General features: G+C 44.7%; 1 protein-coding gene across 3 annotated transcripts in view; it reads right to left on the reverse strand.

The window, feature by feature from the left end:
- Positions 1-22,855, reverse strand: part of GRIA1 (glutamate ionotropic receptor AMPA type subunit 1) — a 286,291-nt gene that overhangs the window by 22,628 nt on the left and 240,808 nt on the right. For all 3 annotated transcript variants that reach the window (XM_019657747.1, XM_019657746.1, XM_019657745.1), the window contains exons 12-13: positions 22,393-22,591; positions 16,694-16,941 (exon numbers count right to left, since the gene is read on the reverse strand). In XM_019657747.1, the coding sequence (XP_019513292.1) occupies positions 16,694-16,941; positions 22,393-22,591 (447 nt within the window). The remainder of the gene's footprint in view (positions 1-16,693; positions 16,942-22,392; positions 22,592-22,855) is intronic.

Below are 22,855 nucleotides of genomic sequence, written 5' to 3' on the forward strand. Positions count from 1 at the left end.
TCCTCCTCCTCCTCTTCAGCCGTCTCCCCCCACCCCTCCTCCTTATCTTCCTCCTCCCTCCCGCTCTCTCCAAAAATGATAGAAGAATGGTAGCCTGGGATGATACTGGTTCTGGCAAACTGCCCTGTGAAGATGTGCCCTGTACAGTACCGATGCACTGTATTGTAACCCAGTGCCATTGGTAACTGATGATAGAATCCTTAAGAATGGTTATGTTCAACATATTCAAAACAACTTAAAAATGTATGAATTTAATTTAAAAATATTTCCTTCTTAAAATATTACATTAAAACAAAACCAAAAGCTTAATAAGATAAGAACTCAGATATCTGGAAAATCCAGAGTCCTGGATAGTAGAGGCTGTTCTCTAGACTAGTGGTAGTTTCCAGATATCGAGATTTCATGGATGAGGAAAAAATAGTGTGTGTGTGTGTGTGTGTGTGTGTGTGTGTGTGTGTGTGTGGTAGGAGAACCATTACAGATGTGTTTTAAATGTTAGTTTTGCTAAGTAAAAATGTTGAAAGAGAGCAACTATCATCTATCATCACCTTCCTCTAACTGAATTAAGGATGCTCAAAAAAATCAAATAGGAAGGACAACATTTCAGAATAAAAAGGGACGTCCTTTAAGTTGAAAGAGTTTAGACACATTGTTCTTATTTTCCTCTATAATTTGAATTAAAAAAATAGAACTGCAAGTATTAATAGCAAAGGATTTATAAAGGTCTCAAAGGATGGTTATAACCATTACTTATTTAATCAAATCTCAAGTAAAACTTTTCTTATGCCAAGGCCTGTTCTTGGCATAGAGCAAAACAAACATACAACAAACAAAATGGAATCAGATATGGTCCTCATTCAGTAGAGTAAGGCTCATCTAAAAATCCCCAGGTTGGGACAGGTGTTTAGCAGAAGGGAGGTGATGGTCCTGGGTCATCAGAGCATGCAGCTAGGCCTGTCATCACTGCCATGGTGATGTGCATGGCATTTATTCTCCAAGAGTGCCAATGAGTGGAAGAGACCCTCAACTCCCTGAGCCCTGAGCTTTGGCCACAGGAGCTGATGAGTCCATGGGAGCATTTGAATCAATGAATTAGCTGTGGAAGTCTCGGAGAGGAAGGAGCTGGAACTCTGCAAAGAGTCTCCAGGATGACCGTGTACCCAGTGAAGTTCAATGCATTCAGCCTTGCCACTGTGAAGAAGCTCGATTATCTTATACTTGAAGGGAGGTTGAAGCTTGGAAAAAGCAGTCAAGGGTTTTTTTCAGATGGTTTTAATTGAGCCTCAACTTACGAAAGGCTAAGGACTGAATTCTGGGCTTCAATTCTGAAGCAACTGTCTACACTTCTACTCTATCCTTCAAAACCTTGAGTTCAAGGATCTGAGGAGAGTTGGCTGAAACAACCCTTGGAGTTTACTTCCAGCCTGCAATGACAGTCTTTGCCTCTGCTCTCCCTCACCCGCCACCCCTCCACGCAGGAAGCTTCAGTTTTAATCAGACTAGGCTGCTAAGCATCCTGCCTTCTTTCAACCAGTGTATGTTTACCTGCTTCTATGTGCTTGCACCTTGCTATTCTCCGTGACTTCTCTCCTAACACCTGGTTGCCCTGCAGTGCTACCCATGCTTTCCTTGAAATTTTCCTTGCACACTTCTTGATTTCCCATTGACCTTTCCTTTAAACGTCTGTGGCACCTAGCAGTCCATTCATTGCTCTACCTACTGTCAGTTCACGTGTATTAATTTTAGTCTTTAACTTGTTTATAAAGAGTTAGTGTCTTTGGGTCAACTCTCCAAATATTTATGAGGGCCAATTAAGTGTCAAGGACTGTGGCTAGGTATTTAGCAGGAAGAAAGGATTGAACAAGGTATAAGCCTCATCTTTCAAGGAATGGACAGTCTAGTGTGGGAGGCAGAAAAGCTTCTCAGTAGGGCATGGAAGACTACCTGATTTTAAAATAAAGGGTTAAAAAAGGAGAGAGGTCAAATCTGCTAGTGGGTGGGAGTTAGAAACCCTTCAGAGGGTGCCCTGTGGAAAGGGAGAAGTAAAATCAGATGTCTAGAGCTTGTAAGCACAGGGCCTGTGGTCCTGATGATGAGAAGCTCTGGGAGATGAGGTTCCAATGACTGACCGAGTCCAAATCGTGAACATCCTTGAATGCTATGCTAAGAAGTCAATAGTTTACTGTGGGCAAGGGAGATATGGACAGTGTTCCAGCAGGGAGGGGCCTCAGACCAGCAGCCCACCTCTGTTCAGCAGTCAGTCCTAAGTACATAGGTATCAATTAACCAATAAAATGGCTCATGAGAGGAACAGACAAGATGAAAAGTTTTCATCCTGGATCCAAGGATAATGGGGACGGTGTGTCACTTCTCACTTGGAAGCCAGGGAATAGAAGAGGAATGAGACTTTTTCTCTGAGATGTTGGGGGGCAGAATTAGATCAGGGACACAAGTCACAGGGACCCAGGTTGCTGCTCAGGGTGACGGCAAACTTTGGAGCTGTCAGAGCTCTCTGGGAATTGCTATTGGAAAAGTAGTAACTTGGCGGGACATTGTTGGTGGAACAACTGTTTGTCAGCAAAAACATGGAGAGAATTCATGGACTAGATAAAAAGTTGCGATTTAATCCACAGTTCCCAAGAGGCGGGTCCAATGATCCAGGCCAATTAGTGATGAGGTTTTCACTTATCAAGGGGAAAATGAGGAAAGATAAGAATGTATAGTGAGGTTTCAGAAAGTTGAACTTTTCCATTTAAAGGGCAGTTCTTTGTGTGCAAGTATTCCTCCCTTCCTTTTTTAGCATTAATATATTTCTTCTCTTATTAAATGATGTTGAGAGGTGGTGATTTTTTGTTTTGTTTCTTTGAATGTCTTTCCTTGACAAGAGAAAACATTGTCAGGTGTCTCCCCGCCCTTCCCCCACCGCCCGCCATTTTCTTTTCTGGTCTTGTGTGGGTCCATGACATCTGTGGTCTGGGAAACACTGGGCTTCTAGGGGGAGATACTTCAGGGGGCTCTGCAGGTGCCCCCCAGGAGGAGGACTGCCACTACCAATGAGTGAGGTTGAAAGACCTTTAGGGGGACTGCAAAGGGTGGGAATTGCCTTGCACAGGATTAAAAGCCAGTGTACATGTGAGCATGGTCATTCTAACTCTTTCTTCCATGGGGCTTGAGTGTTCCGAGGCCCAGGGTGCTTCCTCTGTGAGAAGGTCCGGCCACTGCTTTCTCCCTTGACACGTCTCTTTGAGTTGGCAGGGCTGCGGCAGCCTCTCTTACGTAGGCCTGCGGAAGATGAGTAAACTGTCTCTGCTGAGGTCTTGGGGAGAAACCATCTTTGGGTGTTTCTGCAACTTTGCTGGGAGTGGTAGCCTTAGCCTCCAGCAAGAACCAAAGCTTGTGGGGCCTGCTGTGCTTGATGGGAGGGTGGCTGAATCCTGGGCAGGATTGGGGGTTTATAGCCCTGGGTCCTGGACAGCACTCCTTTAATCACCTCCCTTTTGGACAATGGTCTGAAAGGCTCCTCTGTCTTTAGTCCAGGCTATGACATTGTCAGTTGGTCAGGGTGGACAGCCTAAGACGAACACCATTGCTGATGGGGCAGAAAGCTAAGGGTGGAAGGACTCTGCCGGCCTAGTAACTTGGGGTGGTGCATAAAGTGGGAGAGGTTAAACAATGACCAAGCTGCGGGAAATAAAGAGTTAGTGGGGTTACGGTGGGGGCCTCAATTAAAACAGGGACATCCTTAAAGAATACAGGTAGGGCCAAAATTCCCTTTCCCTGTGACCACTCCAGGTGGTCTTCCCTCTGGAGTATATTTAAGGGACAGGCAGTTCCGTGATCTTATGGGAAGGAATGTTGAACAGGCAGTGAGTGAGCCAGAAGACGGAGGTTCTGTGTTTGATTTCTGACTTTACAAGACAAAGGAATTAGGATTCAAAAAACCAAAACAAAACAAAAGCGAAACGCACTTAGGGAGCCCTGTTTTAATTTCTCCCCTCTGAGACAAAGATTCTGAAGATTCCGAAGGAAAAGGGCCTGAAGGCCTGAACTGAGTCCCTCATGCATCTCTCCGATTCAGTCATATGACAAGTCCTGTAACTGCACCCAGGGTGACCAACTGGTCCTGGTTTGCCTGGGATTTTCCTGGTTTTACCACTGAAAGCCCTGCATCCTGGGAACCCTCTTAACACCAGGCAAGCCAGGACAGTTGGTCACCCTAACTCTACCTCAGTTTTCCCACTTGTAAAATGGGAATAATTCCATGCTCCTGTCCCGGCTGCCTGTAGGGTGAGGATCAAATGAGGTGCGAGATGGGAAAGTGCTTTGAGATTAATTCCAGACAAGTGTAGGTGGCTGAATTGGCCACTGAAGCCACACCTTTGTGTGTTGACACATGTCCTACCTGGCACACCTGCCACTTTGTGAAACCTATTCATCTTACAAACTCTAACATAATGTTGTTCACTGAAAACTCTCGTGCAGTGTCCCCAGCCAGAAAGGACCAGGACTTCCTTTCTGTCCTGCCACAACTTGCACGCCTTATGACAACAAACTCATCACTCCATTATCCACCATCAGCTCCTGCAGCCAGACTGAGAGCTCTTCAGTGGTAGGGCCCTGCTTCCAGCATACCAGCCAACACAGTAGCTGCTTGATAAATGTTGCCGAATGAACGAGTGGTTTTGCATTTCTGAGATGTGTGTTGAACCACAGAGGTTACTTGAACCCCCAGAAACTGCACATGAGCTTTACATGTATGATATATATTTCTGGCCCTGTAACTTTCTTTTGGGCTAAGATCCCTGATACAGTACAGAGCTGGATGGAGATCAGAAGCTTGATGATTTTACAGACAGACAGCATTTCGGAGGCACGTTTGACCCCCCGCCGGCCTCGTCTCGTGACAAGCAGGTGTCAACAGTTTATTTGCAGCTAACAGCCAACCACATTTGGTCCTGTTAATGCAGAACCACGAGCCAGCAGCAGCAGGCACACGGGTCTGTGTCAGACGCCATGGAGACGCTTGACAAAAGATCCTGGGTGGAATGAATGAAAATCTCCCCACCATTAGTGGAGGGAGTGGAAACACCATTCAAGATGAGAGCCTGCCCACTGGTCTCACCTAAGCCACCTCTGGTTCAATGAAAGGAGGAAGAACTGGGCCAATTCCAAGGACTGGCCACTGAAAGACAGACGTCAGTGTGAACAGACTACTGAGCAGGCCCGCAGGACCATTATTTCTTGTGGACTTTAAAATACACGGGGTCATACTGTTGGAGAACCATTTCCTCCAGTGATAAGAGAGTCGCTCCTGAGGAAGAGAGGGTAACTGGCCTCCCAGGTCTCCAGCCTGGCCTGGGCTTGTCCCCAGCTCTCACTCTCCCTTCTGCCGCCCCCTCTCCTCTGCCACCTCGAGCCTCTTAGCTCTTGCCTCAGCCGCTCCACTCCAGTCTGTCTTTTCCAGTGGGATTTCATGAGAGATTTTGTTTGACAACATGATTCCCTGCTGAAAACAACAATAGCAAGATGGAAAAAGAATGCACGAATTGCCCTCCCCTTCACTTGTACTGTGTGCTTGCTGTGTCTTTTACCTGAAATCCCTTTCTTCCTATCTTGCTTGTAGATACATATTCTCCCCACTGGTTTGAGGCCCTGTTCAGGGACTGCTGCCTCCTCCTGCAGGCCTTCCTAGAACTTTCATCCTGGCGAAGGGCAAGGTATTAACCCCTACCTGTGTGGTTTTCCCACTGTGCCTTGTTCATCTATCTATGGATCTATAAGCTGTCTATCTTGATGGTGCTTCCTCTCTTTTTCCATTAGTATTAGTTGTTACTGGCTTGTGTCTTCTCTCTCTCCTTCTATCTTAACTGTGACTACCCCTCCAAAATTTGAATAGTTGACACAAAAATTGAGATTTCTAGTTTCTTTTGAAAAGCCAGAAGATCTGGCAACAGTCCCACCTGGCAATATTAGACCAGACTGAGTGGAGGCTGATCTCTTTAGACAGGCATGTGCTCATTTGTTCACTAAAGCCCCAGTATTTCCTGTGATCTCCCAGAGACTGTCTGGGACGTTTTCTATTTATAGTATAGTGGAGTGGAGAAGAGCATAGGCTCTGAAGCTGGGCTGCTCGGGTTCAAATTCTGGCTCTGCCACGTACTAGCTGCGTGACATTTGACAATGTATTCACGTCTCCATGCCACTGATTCATTATCTGTAAAATGAAGTTCTCAACAGTACCCACTTCACTGAGTTCTTGTGAGTATTACATGAATTAGGGAATGCATATGAGTACTTAGAGAGTTTTGCCATATATAGCAAGTGCTCAATAACTATTATTTACCATAGTGTTTGCACTGTGGTGGTGTTGCTTGGAGTAGAGGAAGTATTCCTGCACTCATGACTATTAAAAATGAAGAAACCACATTTAGCCCTGGTCCATTTCACTCATTTTCTTTATTTTGGCCCTGGGGTCATTTGAAGTTGCAGTCCTTGTTTTAGGTGATGAATCTTGGGACTACCAATGTCATAGTTGATCCATCTTTGCTTTCCTTGAGAGTTTTCACTTTAATGCTTTGAAAATACTGTGCTTGACATGTCGATAGAATCAAGTTATATGATCGTGGTCACATACTTTGATGCTGCCTTTTGTTCACTAGTAATGGCCAAACAGACTGCAAGTTAAGAGTTGGTTGGTTTAATTTGTGTTACATGGTCTATGCAGTAGGATGAGTATTTCCTGGTTGGCATGAATCAGACAGTCCAGACACATCAACTGCTTTGACAGCATGCTCATAAAGTCACCATTACCAGGAAGTTGGTGAGATGGCAATCAGTCCATGAGGCAAACAATAGGGGTTTCCTACATGCTAAATAGTCTGTTAGCTTCTGGGAGGCAGTTGGCCCTTGCTTCATTGAACTGTACTTTGAAATATAGGTGGAGAGAAGAAGGAATAAGAGGAAAGAGCTGGAGTGAGGAAAACTCATGTTTGTGAGCCACAAGGAGACTGGCTTGATTTATGCTATAGATTTTTTTTTTTTATTCCTCCAGAGGAGTACATTTTATTCCCATGGGAATAGAGAAGGTGATTGAGAGGTCGTTATGCTCTTTTTCTGCTGGGTGTTTGTGCTGAGGAGGAATGAATAATACATGTAAATTTCCCTGCCTGACTTTCTTTGGTTTGGATGCTTTGCTGGCTTATCGCCTCCATCTAGTTAAGAGGAAGTTGGTGCTGTTGGTGAGGGCTTTATCTGGGCCTTTGCCCCTTTTCCCCCTGAAGAAGAGGATGGCTAGATATAATTATTGAGCCATGATCTCAGCCCATGGTGCCATCCACAAAATGTTACTGGAATAGATGGCCCAGTATTTCTGTGCAGGTGTGTGACTCAGGGCTTCCCTTGCCTCTGCCTGCCCCCTGAGACCAGGCTTGCTCAAGAGCTTCCTACTTTCAGACATGTGGATGGAATCAAAGTGGCTATTAGCTGAAAGTTTGGGGCACCGAGTGTAAAAGGGAATAGCACTATACATTTGAGCATTTCTGTCTCCTAGTATCCTGAAATTTCCATCTCATTGCAATGAAAAGAAGCCCAGAGTGGAGAAGGCAATCACTACTTATTTGGGTCAGATCCCCAGGCTAACAGAATAGATGGTGAGCACTGAAGGGAAGCAGAAAGGGAAAGGAGAGGTGGAGGATGAAAGGGGATGAATATTGAAGGGCTCCTTCAGCACCGTGAGCTCTTCATAAGTGATTTCATTTATTCCCAAGACAGTCCTGTGAAGCTTGTGGCAGGATCCCGGTTTGGAAGGTGAGTAAACTCAGAGAGATAACTAGTGATAGTTAGCACTTCTTAGTCACTTTAAAATGTGCCAGGCACTGTGCTAAGCACTTCATATGATCTCATTTAATCATTTAACAGCCACCCAAGTAAATGCTTAGTGTTACCTCCAGTTGCTATATTTGGGGAAAGCGAGGTTTAGGGAGGTGAAGTAACTTGTCTCAGAGACTTGTCGTTAACTGGCAGACCAGGGACTGACATTCAGGCCTGACTGCAGGAGCCTACCCATCAGTCAATGGTCCCTACGGCTGCCTGCCTCTTTCCCCAGATCACATGGTTGTAACTGTGGGAGGCAGGGTGTGAACGAGGGTCTGATCAACACCAAAGCACACTTGCTTCCCACCCTTACAAGCCCTGAGTGGCAGAGCTGGGGACAAGTATGCAGACCTTGTCTCTCCTGGCCTGCCTTTGTATTACAGCAGCTGGGCAAAGCAGAAGTAAAGTTGCTGATGAGAGGGAGGAAAAAAAAAAGAGATACTATTTTTGATAGCAACAGCCTCTTAAAAGGAAGCAATGCGCGATTTGTGTATCAGTGGAAGAAAGCAGTGCTTCTGTAGGCAAAACTGCGCTGGGCAGCTATTCTCGCCTTGGTTAAGGCCACTCATTTCTCATGGGGTTCATCTCCCCAGACCCACCCTTGCCACCTTGCTCTGGTGGCAAAGGCAGTGAGGCATGCCTCCATTAGCACAGAGGCGGGGTGGGGGATGTTGGCAAAGAATGAGGGTTTCGGAGTCAGGCTTTGTAGTGAAACTCCATCCCACCAATCCCTGAGAACCTGGGCAAAGTGTCACCTCTCTGAATCTTAGTTTCCTAGCCTGAGAAGGGGAAATGATAATACCTAAATCAAAACGGAAGGGGAAGATTAATGCTTGAATAGTCCTAGTGTACTGAATACCTCAGCATTACCCAGTGCACAGTAGGCACGAAGTGAATGTAAGGCTCCTCTTCCCCACCCCCACTTATAGTACGATCAGTCTAAAATGACCTGCTTTTCATTGTTGAGAGGAACCAAAAGCGCTATGGAGTGTGCACCGCATGAGAATCTTTAGGGGTGTTTCCATTCAATCTGTCATGGGCAAGCGGGGAATCTTAAAATCCTTTTCCATTTTTAGGTATCAGGCAAAGACATCAACCTGTGCTATGGCCTTGGTCCTGAACAGAAGGACCTCTGTGGCCCATAGATGCAAATGGTACAAACAGGAGGCAAAGGATTCCCTTGGGAATTCAGGCTGAGCAGACAGGGAGCCATTTCTTTTTGTGGAACCTCCATTTTCTTAAATATGTATTGGTTGGGTATGACTAAATAAAAGTGTGTGTGTGTGTGTGTGTGTGTGTGTGTGTGTGTGTGTGTGTGTGTGTGTGGGAGGGGATAGTAAATGATCTTTAGTCTCCAAACAATCATTCCTTCCTCACAGTTTCCCTCCTTATGTCTTTGAGAAGGCATTCTCGCCTGATGGTTGAGAAGAGTTTCTGGAATCAGGCTGCCTGGCTTGAAATCCAGCGCTCCCGTTTCCATGCCAGGTAATCTTGGGCAACTTCTGGGACCTCTCTATGCCTCAGTCTCCTGAACCATGTGATCAAGATGAAAACGATACTACCTTCACAGGGTTGTCGTTAGGATTACATAAAGTAATGCACCTCAAATACTTCCCTTAAAGTGCCTGGGATGAGTCAGTGCTAGATAAAGTGGTTTTGCTAACAATAGGTGTTATCATCACCATAGCTAAAAATGCTAAATGAAGCCCTTGTTGGCTCCCTGCTTGGACTTTGGCTTTGGGCTACTGTGCCAGTCTCGCAGGAGGCTTTCTTGGAACTCTGATCGATCCCAAGTGTCCTGACCTGAGAGGCTCCTGTATTGATGCATCTCTCCTTTGGCAAACCTCCAGTCTGTTCTCTCTCTCTCTCTCTCTCTCTCTCTCTCTCTCTCTCTCTCTCTCTCCCTCTCTCTCTCACCCTCTCTCTCTCTCTCTGCCTCCCTCCTTCCCTTTCCCTTTTTTTTCTCTCTCCACTTTCATCCCCCCAGCTCCCTCCCTCTCCAGCTCTTCAGAGGATGCAGGCAAATCCAGCCTCTCCACTCAAAGGGCTTTGCCTCTGATCAGGCCCGACCTGGGTCACAGAGTTCACGGGGTTACCATGACAACGAGCATCCCTGGCTACCCATCAGGAGGCAAGGACCAATTGAAAGGGACTGTCATTTCCCTGGGACATACTGTATTTATGCTCAGCAGCGGGCCCTGTACCAGTACTATACTATGGGAAGAGGGTGGGAGGGAGGGAAGGAAGGAGAGACGAAATATCAGGGTTTGATTTTTTTCATGTGTTCTCTGAGGGGGAGGACCACAAATTGTTCTCAGAGAGAGACATTTAATTTCTAATGCAGCCAATGTAGGGGGCTGAGGGTAGGGCTGATGTACATTTCTGATGAACACAGTTGGTTTCACAAGGAAGAAAAAAATACCTTGTTTGAATCAAAAGTGAGTTTTTGGTAGGTCTAATGGGGGGAGGATGGGTGGAGAATTATCGTTAATGAGTACCCTCTGTGACAAACACTTTATGCTGTTTTATCAAAACTCAAAGCAACTGCACTGAATTATTCCAATTCTGCAGGAAAGAAAACAGGCTCATAAAGTTACAGTGGTTATTAAGCTAGGGCAAGCTGCTGGCAGCGTAATGGCCCTTGAACTTGAATTGAGGCTGTTTGACTCCAAGGATTATTGTTTCGACACCATTCAATGCAATTTCCCTGTCACACTCCCATCTTATTAGTCTCTGTCTTTCAGACGGCCTCTTCCTCGTGTGCTGCCCCCTCAGACCACTTGCACATCTCTGTGCCCTGACCTCTAGCCCTACTTTCCAAAATGGACTGCTGTCTACCTTTTAACAGAGTTACCTGGGGGCCTTGTGAAAACTGCACGTCTCTGGGTAACTTTGCACACTCTGCTCTTGCAGAATCAGTAATCTCAGGAATTAGAGTCAGGAAAAGAGCATTTTTAAAACCTGCCTCCCTCGAAAATTTTGATACATACTAAAGTGGGGGAATGGTTCTGTAGAGCAATAGATTCAACACCACACAAGACAACACTTGCTTATTTGTTTTCCAATTACATTCTGGGTCAATGTGATTCTCTAAAAGCGGAGAACTCTCTTAATGGCCTCTGTAACACTCAGATCAGTGTTAGACCAAAAAAAAAAAAAGTAGTTAAGAAAGGCCCACTGAACCAGCTTGAAGATATAATCATGTCAGATTGTCCCAACTATCTGGGCAACTAGGACACCCTCAACCCCTGGACATGAGAACTCTCCCCATAAACCTTTGTCATGTCTTTTCCTGAATCATGGCCTTAACCACCCTGCTTTCTTTAGCCAGATGCCAGTGTGGACAGGTGGTTCTTAGGAGATATTTTTCAGCATAGGGTTATGTGAAGGAAGAAAAATATATTCAGTAGGATTGCCAATTTGACTAAAATGCTTATGATCAATCTTGAGCTTGTGTCCAATTAAAAAAAAAACCACATGTAGGCAAGTTACAGTCAATGCAGTAGGAAGAGGGAAAAGGTGATTGGCAGCCTCCATCATTCTTGCTCGTGTGCTATGAATTCCATGGCCCTCCCAGTGATGCCTTTCTCAACCTTCTAGGCGTCTCACAGGTAAAGCTGAGGATGTGGCAGGAATTCTGTTTGGGAGGTAAACCTCATATCTACCCATTTTCTGTCCTTGCCAAAATCAGTTTGTACCTGGTCAGACCTTAGGCAGGAGCACAAAATTCCCAGAAAGCTCACATAACAGACTTCTTTCCCAAACTGCCAAGGCTATGACTGGTGACAAACAAAGCCACTTCTTCCATCTGTCTTCATCCCATTATGACCCATGACCACAGTCGTTGCCTCCTACCAAAATGACCACAACAGCTTTCTAAATAGCCTCCCTGCCTGTGACCCTCCTCTCTCTGATTCATACTGCAAACAACCGCCAGGGTAATCTTCAGAAACCTGTCAGATTATGGCCCCGCCAAGTCAGTGGCCTTCAATGGCCCCTACTGACATCAAACCAAACATACAGGATGTTGGAAATCCCTCACAGTATGACCGCAACCAATTGCTCTTACTTATTAATGCATTCTCTAGTTAAAGTGGACCCCTCATTGTCCCTGAAAACAAGCCCTATGTTTTCCTGTTTCTGGGTTTTCTCCATTCCCTCCATCTGGAGCACCCTCTCCCCACTTCTCGTCTATCACAATTCTTCAGAGCCTGTATTGATTGTTGCCTCAGCTGCAAAACCTTTGCAAAACCTGCCATTCAAATCTTGACTCTCCTCCTGAGTGCTTCTGATTCGCTTATGACATTGGGTAGATTAAAAGGTGTCTGTGTCACTCTGCTCATGAGCCGTACTGGATTATGCATCATGTAGGGGTGGGGACTGCACTTCTCTCACCACCGCTGCCTAAGCGGTGTGCACAGTGCATTGTGCAGAGAAGGATTCAGAAAAGAGTCTGTGAAGCTGAAGGGAAAGCACAGGGAGTGAGTCTCAGGCCGTCCTGGGTGCCCATCACCCATTAAGTGGCAGGATGGTGCTCCTGGCCCCTTGGCCCATACGTCTGGCATGGACAAAACATGTGACAGAAGATAAACATGTCATGATCACAGAGATCAGAGAAGACTCCACATAACACAGTCACAGTCCAAGACTACACTTTGACCAATGTCCTGATTAGGGCATAACTCTTAGCAAATCCATTAAGCTACCAGTAGATTCTGTATTTCCCCATGTATAAGACGCTCCCACGTATAAGACGCACCTTAATTCTGGGGCCCAAAATTTGAAAAAAAATGTTACATAAAGTTATTGAACTCAAGTTTTATTCATCATAAAATTCATACAACTCCTCATCACTGTCAAAATTCCCAACCATTAGCTTGTCCTCATCTGTGTCTGATGACGAATCACTGTCTTCATATATTGCCTTGTCCTCAGTGGGAAACGCAAGTAAAAAAATCTACAACTACTGTATAAGACGCACCCAGTTTTTAGATCCCAAATTTTTTGAAAAAGGGTGTGTCTTATACATGGGGGAAATACAGTAGTTTGTGAAGGAGAATCATTAGTCGATATTTTAACTTAGGCCCATTTGGTGTAGAATCCTTGTTGGATTGGTAAAACACGGGCCATGACCCCTTACTTAGGAAATTTGAATACGCTGTCTCTAACTGAAGGGAGTATTTATCATAACAAAGAAAAAAGACTTCAGTGCAGACCAGATGATACATTTAGCTGGCAACGAAAGGCCAACAGATCCTAATTTGTGGATTTACCATTTGCCTTTCCCTAGTGACCAGCATTGGCTGCATTGGGCTTTACCCACAACCTAAGGGCTTAGAAACGTAACTCAGCCCCTCGCCCAACCCCAAACATGCAGTGACAGCCAACAGGCAACATCTGTTTCAAAGAAACACCACCTGTCCAAATGGAAAAATCAAGCACTGAACCACCTTGCTTCATCAGAGTATTTGTTTCCAGAGCAGAAGAGACAAAACAAACCAAAAAAACCAAAAAAAAAAAAAAGCCTTCTGTCACTAACACAGCCTTTGAAGGCTCAGCCGGGACCATGGCTTGGCTTCTGCCAAGTAGACTTGGCAAGTTTTAGAGGAACATTTGGGCCTTAGAACATTCGGGCCTCCGAGGCAGAGCTGGGTGATCTGCCTCGGAGGAATCTGGAGCTCGTTCTGGGCAGGTTAGGAGGAGCAAATGGGCCACAGGTGTGGGGAGGACTGGCTTTATGGAGAGCAAGTGGTGGAGCAGGGCTGCCAGGAAAGTCCTTTTTGGATGCAGGCACAGGCTTTAAGCCTGGAGCACATCTGCCTGTGAGGGCTGCAAAAGCCTCACCTTTTACAGGGAGAAGAAAAGTTTATAACAGTGCCTGCAGCGTAGGGAAGCAGCTTTTTGAGGCATAGACACTTATTCATTTTATTTTTTGGTCAATTACAGTTGACATTCAAGATTATTTTTATATTAGTTTCACATAGTGTAGATGCTTCTAAAGAGTTTGCAGCTTTGTGAAAGGCTGAACAGTCTTTTAAAAAGTATTTTCTACAATTCTAAATAATTGGGAGACAAAATCGGTTTCCTCTGCCGAGTCATCCTTAAGCATATATCATCCCCGTTTCAGTGGGACCTGAGGAAACACATACTGCCCCTTTGCTCTTCTCACATTCCACCTCCATCATGCAGAATGGCTTCCTAGGATCAAATCAGTGGATCTAAGATTGCTGGAGCAGGCGTATGTGTCTGTGGCATTTGATTTGTGATGACTCTTTGGTATTCAATCATGCCTTGGGGAAATGGCACTAATCTGGGGCATGGGAGGCAGAGGTATGATGAAAACCTGACTGGAGAGTGAGTTGGGAACGGGGAGGGGTTACTCATAGTTTCTGCAGCCATTTTGCAATGGTATGTTTCACGGAACCTCTACACTGTGGGCAGCTAGAATGACTCCTTCAATACCAGGGCATTTGGTTTCCCTTCACTAAGTCACTTTCAATTGTGTCTGCCCTCCTACAGATATCTTTATTTCCTAATTTTCAGACAATTACTTAAAATTCTTCAATGTGTTTTTATTGTTCTTCAACTAAGGACAAAAATACTTTACAGAATTCTTCCCTACTTCGTTCTGCAATCTCAGGTTAATCTTTTCTGCTCTTGAGTACCCGTGTTCCAGGAGCACTTAACGTCTCTTAGTTTATCAACTCTGCCTTGATTTCTGGCCTTGGAGTCTTTGCACATGCTGTTCCCTCTGCCTAGAGTCCTCTTCTGTTCCTCTCCCTCACTTCCCCCAGCTAAATCCTGTCCATCTGTCAGATGTCAGCTTGAAATAAAGCATCCTTGGAAAACTCTTCTCAGCCACACCACATCCATTCTGCACACTAGATTGTACCTGGTTACCTCTGGGTGTGATTGAAGTCTTCTCTGTCTTTATTGTTCTGCAGTTCCAATTGAATTGGCTGCTGATTTTTATCTATTTACCTGCTTGGGACTCATAATTTTTAAATCTGAGTGTTTCCATTTTTCATAAATTCTAGAAAATTCCCTTCAAATGTTGCTTCTACTCCATCCTCTCTTGTTTCTATCTAGAACTCATAGAAGGTGCCTATGGAATTTTTTTCTGTTTCATGTCTCTTAACTTTCTTGTTATATTTTCTATTTTTTATAACTGTGTGACATTCTGGGGAATTTTCTCCACTTTTTTTCTCCCCAGTGTACTAATTTTCTCTTCAACTTTGTTTAACCCTTCCACTGAGATTTTCTATCGATGACTACATTTTTTTTTTTTTTACTTCCTCAAGTCCTTTCTAAATATGTCTGGTCCTTTATGATAGTGTCTTTTTCTTTTAAAAATGTTTTTCATTATTTCTGTGTCTTTAGTTGTATCTCTGATTCTCGCTCAGGTAGATTGTCACACAATTTATAACTTTGCCCTGCTTAGGTAAGCCCCAGAATAAGCACCAAAAAAGCTTATGTTTTTTACTCTGGTTTCGATTTCCTTTTTTCTCTTTTGCCTAGAGCTTTCCTGAGTTGCATTTAAAAGGCTATTTGTTATATTTTTTCCAGCATATATAGGTGCTTTATAGCGGGAGTTTTGTTCTGCCATATTGCTGGAAGTATATATCCTCTAGGTACCCTTTTATAGAGTATCATAGTACTTGTCATAATTGTCATGAGCCATTGAACAATAATCACCTGTTTAAAGTCTGTCTTCCCTGTAAGAATGTAGTTCCATAGGGACAGGGACTGTGTCTGTCTTGCTCAGAATTATAGCTCCAGCTCCTAGCCTACTGCCTAAATCATGGAAATTCATGAATGAAGTAAAGCAGAGTGGCCCTGGATGTCATGTCAAAATGGGTTAGGAAACCCTCTCCATCCATTTGCAACCCTTTAAAACACTCCTCACCTTTCCTGGAACACTGCCTGTCCCTAAAATGAGTTAATCCCTCTGTAATTGACATCATGTCTCACAGGGGACATCACACTGGACAGTTTTCAGTTACCTTCTGTATAGGTGATCCCATTTGAACTCACAATCACCTTGGACCTAGGAAGGGCTGGGATAATGATCCTCTCTTTACAATTGAGGAAACTGAAGGTAGGGGAGATGCTGTGTCTCACCTTTTGTAAGACAGTCAGCAGTAAATCCCGGAATTAAATCTATGTCTTCTGATTTCAAATCTGTAGGACTCTATCTTAGCTGTTCAGAATGACTACCAGGGCTTCTTTATGGGAAAATAAAGTCCGGTTTGATTTCTTTCCTGAACTACCTGTTTCTTGCTCAAGAAATCAGTGTCTAGGAAAGAATAGATGGTGTCATTCCTTTGGTGTTATTTTGATTTCAACAGCCAGAGTCTCAGAACTCATGCTATTTGATTTTTCATTTGGACAATGTGTTTATGTTTCTTTTGAGACAAACATCACAAACCACCTTCTGTCTATGAATCCAGGTTGTGGGAGAACTCTGTTCGTGACCTAGTTGGATACGGGGGTGTCTGGTAAAGGATGGTACGTTACAGATCACATGACAGATAGAAACACAAGGTTGACTGATGTGTTACACACTTGGAGGGGTAAGGTGAGGCATGGGGAAGAACACATAGGCAGCAGCAGTCATAGCAAGCTGAGGGCCCGGGTCAATTTCCAACCTCAGGGCTGAAGGTCTTGGGCAGCTGGAGTTTCCCAGGCCCACCGGTGTCCAAGGAGAGCCCTCTCCACAGGTCGCGTTGTGGCCTTGGAGCCATCCGGCAGACACAGCAGCTTCATTCCTGAGATGGGGTGGGGAGAAGGAGTACCAAGGAAGCAAATCTTGGCTACTTACCTTAGGGCGGACCCCTTGGGTGTCGCAATGCCATAGCCTTTGGAATCCAAGTTACCTCCCACCTTCATGGTGTCACAGGGTTTCCGCTGCTCAATGTACTCGTTCATGGTGGACTCCAGAAGGTAGGCATATTTGCCTTTGGATTTCCTCACTCGGATCATCCCCTCCTCCGTGGTCCGCACAAACACGGACGGTTCTGCTGACTTCATGTATGTCCACATCTTCTCAAACACGGCAATTTTAGACCTCTGCCAGGGGACAGGAACAAAACTGGAATTAACTGCTGGCTGCGCTTGGAGCTGAGGTCGGCACACATGCTAATGAAGAGCTGAGTTTAGCTCGATCACACATTCATGAGTGAGATTAGCTCAGGAAGAAACAAATTATGAGTGATTGCAAAATAAGAGGCTCTAATTAGTACCAGTAGGTTCCAAAGTACAAATATCTTGCAAATACAGAGTGAACAGAATCGCTCAGAATCTTTTAATTACTGCTGAGTAATTATATTCCTGTTAAATATGGGGACAGTTAAGAAACTGGAGCTCTGTTTGGCTTTTAAAGACATTAAAAAAAACCCCAAACCTATCTATTGTTCAGTAAGGCCATATTTATACAGCCCAGAAGTGGAGAGCTAAATATCAGTGGGATCTATTTTCATTATTGAAGGACAATAGTGAAAAATTTTGGGATCCCATATTGTAATACTTGCCCTCAGAATGTAAATTTTTGTCTGATAAAGCTAGTAACTTGGGATCCAATATTGTCACCTGTTTACACTTTAAAAGCCTCTGAATCTAGCCAAACTGCTTTCCTAGTTCCTCCTGAACTCACGTGGGGCCTTCCTTCTTTTGGGGCTTTGCCTTGGCTGTTTATTCCACTTCTCCAGCCACAGCCTAGACATCATTTCACAGACCAGAACAAATCCTACGTATTCTGAGACCACCTCAGTTCCAAGGACAGTAGTTCTCAAACTCAAGTGGGAGCCAAAATTAGGTACAGAGATTGTAAATATGCAGACCCCCCCTGCTCTAAAACTAGAGATTCTGATTCAGCAAGTCTGGGGTGGAGACTAGAAAGAATCTCTTTCAGAAGTTCCTCAGGTGATGCTGAGCTGTATGGCTTGTGTGACCCTTACTTTGAGACAATAAGGACGCATTTTCCGGGTGGTCACTGAATGGCCAGGCTCGACCTCTAGGCTAGGAGTCATCCCTACTTGTACATAGGTCTCAAGTCTGTGGATACACCCTGAGGGTGTATCTTCCCTTCTGGGGGTCCTTCACACAGTCTAGCCTTGCACATAGTAGGCCCTAGAGCCCACAATCTAGAACCACATGTCAAACGTCTGATTTAACATGCTCTTTCTAAAGGGCATCCTCTTCCTGATGGATAGATATATTTTTTAGGGATACTGGAGCCTGGCTTTTGAAAATGCTTTGTACATGGACAAGTGTTAAACAGATATAAGGGACTTTTTTTTTTTTTTAAAGACAGTTACCACTAGAGTCATGGAACCTATTGAATCTAGTGGTTAATATATAGATGACAGATTTCTTTAGTATAAAATCATCATTACACATGCAATAGGTCATTTTTCTTTGCACACAAATATCAGTTTTATTTCCTTGATATCAACATCAAGTGTTGGCCAAATATTGATATACATTAGGTTGCTGTTTGAGCCAACTTATCTATAGAGATATTTGGGCCCAGGGAATTCGTAGGTCTCCAGGGAAAATTAACGGAAATAGTTCCTGAGAATTTCAGGGAGGTATTTTGTAGAGTGAGCCTTGAGTTTTAACAGTCTATGATTAGATAAAGTAGATTACTTGTTTTACAGTTTAGTTTACAGTCTGGAAAGGACACTGGTCTTAGGAGTGAGGCACTGTCGGTCCTACTCTTAGTTCTGTTAACTTTCCCCATCTGTTCCATGGAAGTTTTGGCAGGGAATCTCCAAGTCCCTTGCTAGCTGGAAATACCTGATTCTTTATATGAAGCTACATCATTCAAATAACAATGTTAATGTGAGAAAGAGGAAGAAAGAAAAAAAAGAAGGGAGGGAATATTGCAAGGTTAGGAGAAGAAATACCCAGAACCAATTATAGCATGTACAGTGTATTGAATATTCTCTCACAGGAAACAGGGAAATGTATAAAGTCTGCCGTGACCAGATTTTTGGATGGTTTTTCAGCTACAAAACCAACAAAACATGCGGCAGGGCAATTGCTAGATGCAATTTGACCTGACAGGACGGCCACAGCAGGGACCTGGGCTGCTGACAGGCAGAGCTAAAGAGCCCTCTGGGCAATGGTATGCAGAAAATGAATATGTTTTCTCAGCCTCACACCGGTGCCCCAAATGCCAAGGCTGTGCTCACAGCCGTTTGGAGCGGATTATCAGGAAAATCTCATCTTCAGGGATGGCAAGGCAGCATGAGTGGCAGGGAAGATTGGAAGCATACTTGGGGTATTTGTTCTTGGATCTCTCTTATCATCTTCAGCTCCCACAGCCCTTCACACATCTTAATTAAACTGTCGATGGAGAATTAAATGTCTCTGGGTTGGGACTGCCAAGAAGCTCTGGGCTGCCAGGGGGACCAGGAGCCAGGTTTTTCAGAGACTGTGGTAGCATTCCTGTCTCACTATTCTTTCCTTCTGCCGTATGGGGTGGTAGGTGATCTTGTCTCACCACCCACCAAAGTCCTGAATCTTAAAGAAACAAGACCAATGAAAACAAAGGATCGAATAAGATGTGAAGTCCTAGTGCTGATCTTATTCTCAAGGTCAGAGTCACAGAGATGGAAAGCCTCATGGAACAAATCTTGTCAGTGCTCTTTTTACAGGTAAGCAAATGGAGGCCCACATTGAGGCGGTGAATGGTCCAATGTCACGTGGCTTATTAGCGGCAGTGAAACCCTGGTGTCCAGGTTGCACAGCGAGTTTCCACTGCAACCAGCTTCGACCCTCATTTTAGGCTTTCTGTCTTACTAGCTGTGGGGCCTTTCTGAGTGAGCCTCAGTGCTCCCCTCCTGCCAATCGTGATAACAGTACCCGCTGCACAATGTTGTCCTGGAGGTTACATGAGAACAGAGGTAAAATGAAGAACCCAGTGCCTGGCACGTGGTAGGTGTTGTGTGAGTGATGCAATTACTATTCATTCTTTAGGTTGTACTTGAGAGTAGAAGTGCCCAATAGCAGTTTCCATTCCTATGTATGTGTCAAATACTGATGTCAATCAAGGAGTTATTTCACACTGAGCCCAGATGTAAAATCCCTCACAACACAGAACTCTAGGCAACCACTACTGATCAATCAGTTAGCACATGAAGCTACAGCCTATTTGCCACCAACGTAGTAGGGCTGGTTAGGGCACAGGCATATGAGCTGCCTTGGTTCTAGATTCCTAACTTTTCCTGTGGACAAGAGATAGAAATATATCAAGTGACATGGTTATTAACAGAGAACTTTGAAGTTAAGTTCCAAATGTGCCTCTGATTAGCTTGGGTATGCCCATTTTCTTTTCTGGGCCTCAGTTTCCCCAAATATAAAAGGGGAGGTTTGGACTAGACTTGTCCATGGATCCATTTGGTGACCTGAGTGATCTTTTTAAAAGCATTTGTCAATTAATGACACCACCCCATATGACAGCGTGGTTCAGAGGCCAGGATAATTGGGTTAGAGTGAGGAAACTCAGATTCTCTACCCATTCTTGACATTTGCGTCAAGTGCCTGGATCTCAGTTTCTTATCCACAAAGCGGACACCATATCCCTGTTCTGCCTTAGGTCACAGGTGAATCATAAATGAGATCATGGATGCGAAAGTGCTTTGGGGACTGTGACATGCTAATATATTAGGGACGACAGCGTGGGTATATGATGGGTAAGTGAATTGGGTGGTCCCCCAACTTCATCAGCAGGGCCTGGGACACAGGGCTGACTATGGACAAAAGTCAGGCATCTCTTTCACACTTTGGTTGCAGGCTAAACCTGTCAGAGAATAGTAATGAGATTGCAAGTGCTTTTTCTATAAGTGGTTGGGTAAGCTTAAGCAAGTCACTTCTCTCTCTAAAATGACAGATTCTGACCAAGTGACTTCTAAGTTACCTTTTTGCTCCAATATGTTGAAAATGGATGTTTTTAGCCTTGGAGGCTGGATCAGCTCTGGATAAGACTTTGGTCCCTCTCCTGCCTGACATACTGACATAGAGCTCATGATCAAGAAACTGGGCACATCTCCTGCTGGTTCACTCAGGCCTGGGGTTTGCTCTAGGAAGTTGCAGTGAGAACCCAGTGGGGTCCCCACCTTCTTGCCCGAGGCAATGCCGAGGCTTGCTCTCTATTTTCCTTCAGCTACTTATAAGCTGGGTGACCTTGGGCAATTACTTTTACTCTCTGAGCTCCACCTATAAAATGGGGACAACAAATCGCTAACTCACCTCTAAGGAGAGGATTAAATGAGGTAATTCTCATAGGGTATGCTTAGCACAGGACCAGATTCACATTGTGTTAAGTAAGTGGTAGCAACTGCTTATTGTTTTTATTTGATCAGTATATGGTAGCTCCACATGCTGTTTGTTCAACTCCCAGTATGAACACATGCAAAGTCCAAGGAACTGAAAGTTTTCTGGCTTTCTGGCATTTATTTAAGTTGTTCTTTTGGCCTAGCATATAATTAGCCTACCCAGGTCTGACCTGGTTTCATGATGTCTAGAAATGTTACAGGTCTATCCATTGTGCCTGCAATCCCTACCCAGTTGCCCATGCTGCTTGTAATATCATGCTCTTTAATGAGAAGGATATTTTAATGTAGTAGTGGTTCCCTTTTGTGAAAGTGCCTTTTAAATAAGACATGTCCCTTCAAGATGGCGCCCAAATGTCTGTATCCCTCTGAAGTCCTGATAGTAAATGAAGCCTCCATTCTCTGTTCTTGGTTTTCCTTGTATTTTAGATGCCTCATCTCTTTTAATTTCGTAATGACTCTTTGAGAAAGATATTATTCTCCTCATTTCACAAATGGGAAAATGGCGTCAGAGAGGCTAAGTGTCACAGAGCAGTAGAAGATGAAACCAGGTTCTGGACCTAGGTCTGGCTGATCCTAAGTTACATGCTCCTAAGATCTCTGCTCCTCTGCCTTCGCTCACTGCCTCTAGCCACATGACACCTCTACCATCTCCACTCCCATGTCCCATTTTCTCTCTCTCCTGGCCATGTTTAATATACCACCTATTCCAGTAATTGTTTCCCATATACCATCTCCTGTTCATCAAGTCTCCAACGAGGAGACACAAAGGACATCAGATTGGGACCTTGTCCCTAAGCTGTTCCTAATCAATTACTAACAAGACTGTAAGGTCCTTGGGGAAGTGGGCGGGGGTGGAGGGGTGGGGGCGGGAACCGTATGTCATGTCCTTTGTAGCTCTCAGGGAACATAGCACAGACTGGCATGTGTAAGGGGTCTGATTCAGTGCAAGGCCTTTGGAGTTTCCGTAAAGAAAGAAATATAAATTTTTCAGGGATCTGTAGTAAGCTGAGAAATGTTCTCAGTTTCCCTGACTTGCCCTCAGTGCCTATAATCTCATGCTCAGGAAAATTCTCAGTTTCCCTGACTTGCCCTCAGTGCCTATAATCTTAATGAAAGGATATTTTAATGACAGCAGTGGTTCCCTTTTGTGAAAGTGACTTGGGACAAGGGATAGCCCTACCCTGAAGAACTCCTTAGTGGATCCTGCTTCCAGCGTCCCATATGCGATTTCCGTCTGCTTCGCTAGGTCCTCGGCACTCTCGATGGGTGACACCATCCTCTCCACGGTCAGGAAGGCAGCCAGGTTGGCTGTATATGAGGAGATGATGATTAGGGTGAAGAACCACCAGACACCACCAACAATGCGTCCAGACAGGGACCTGAAGGCCAAAGGGAAGAGGTGTCAGAAGCACAGGCGTCAATTACAGGAGGCTGTGAGGAGGGGCTGAGGGCCAGCCTGAACCCTGGCAGCAGAACTGTCAGCCCTATTGCACCTTTCTCCTCTGTCAGCATGATGTGAGAATTCAGTGTCAGAGAATCTCTTCTGCCTTTTGTTCCTTATAGTGAATAAGAACCTGTGGGGCTGCTGTCTTTCAGGGGTGATAAAGCCCTATAGGCACATATGCACACTCACTTTCTCTCTC

This window comes from Hipposideros armiger, unplaced genomic scaffold (assembly GCF_001890085.2).
Source record: "Hipposideros armiger isolate ML-2016 unplaced genomic scaffold, ASM189008v1 scaffold_279, whole genome shotgun sequence".
Classification (NCBI taxonomy): Eukaryota; Metazoa; Chordata; class Mammalia; order Chiroptera; family Hipposideridae; genus Hipposideros; species Hipposideros armiger.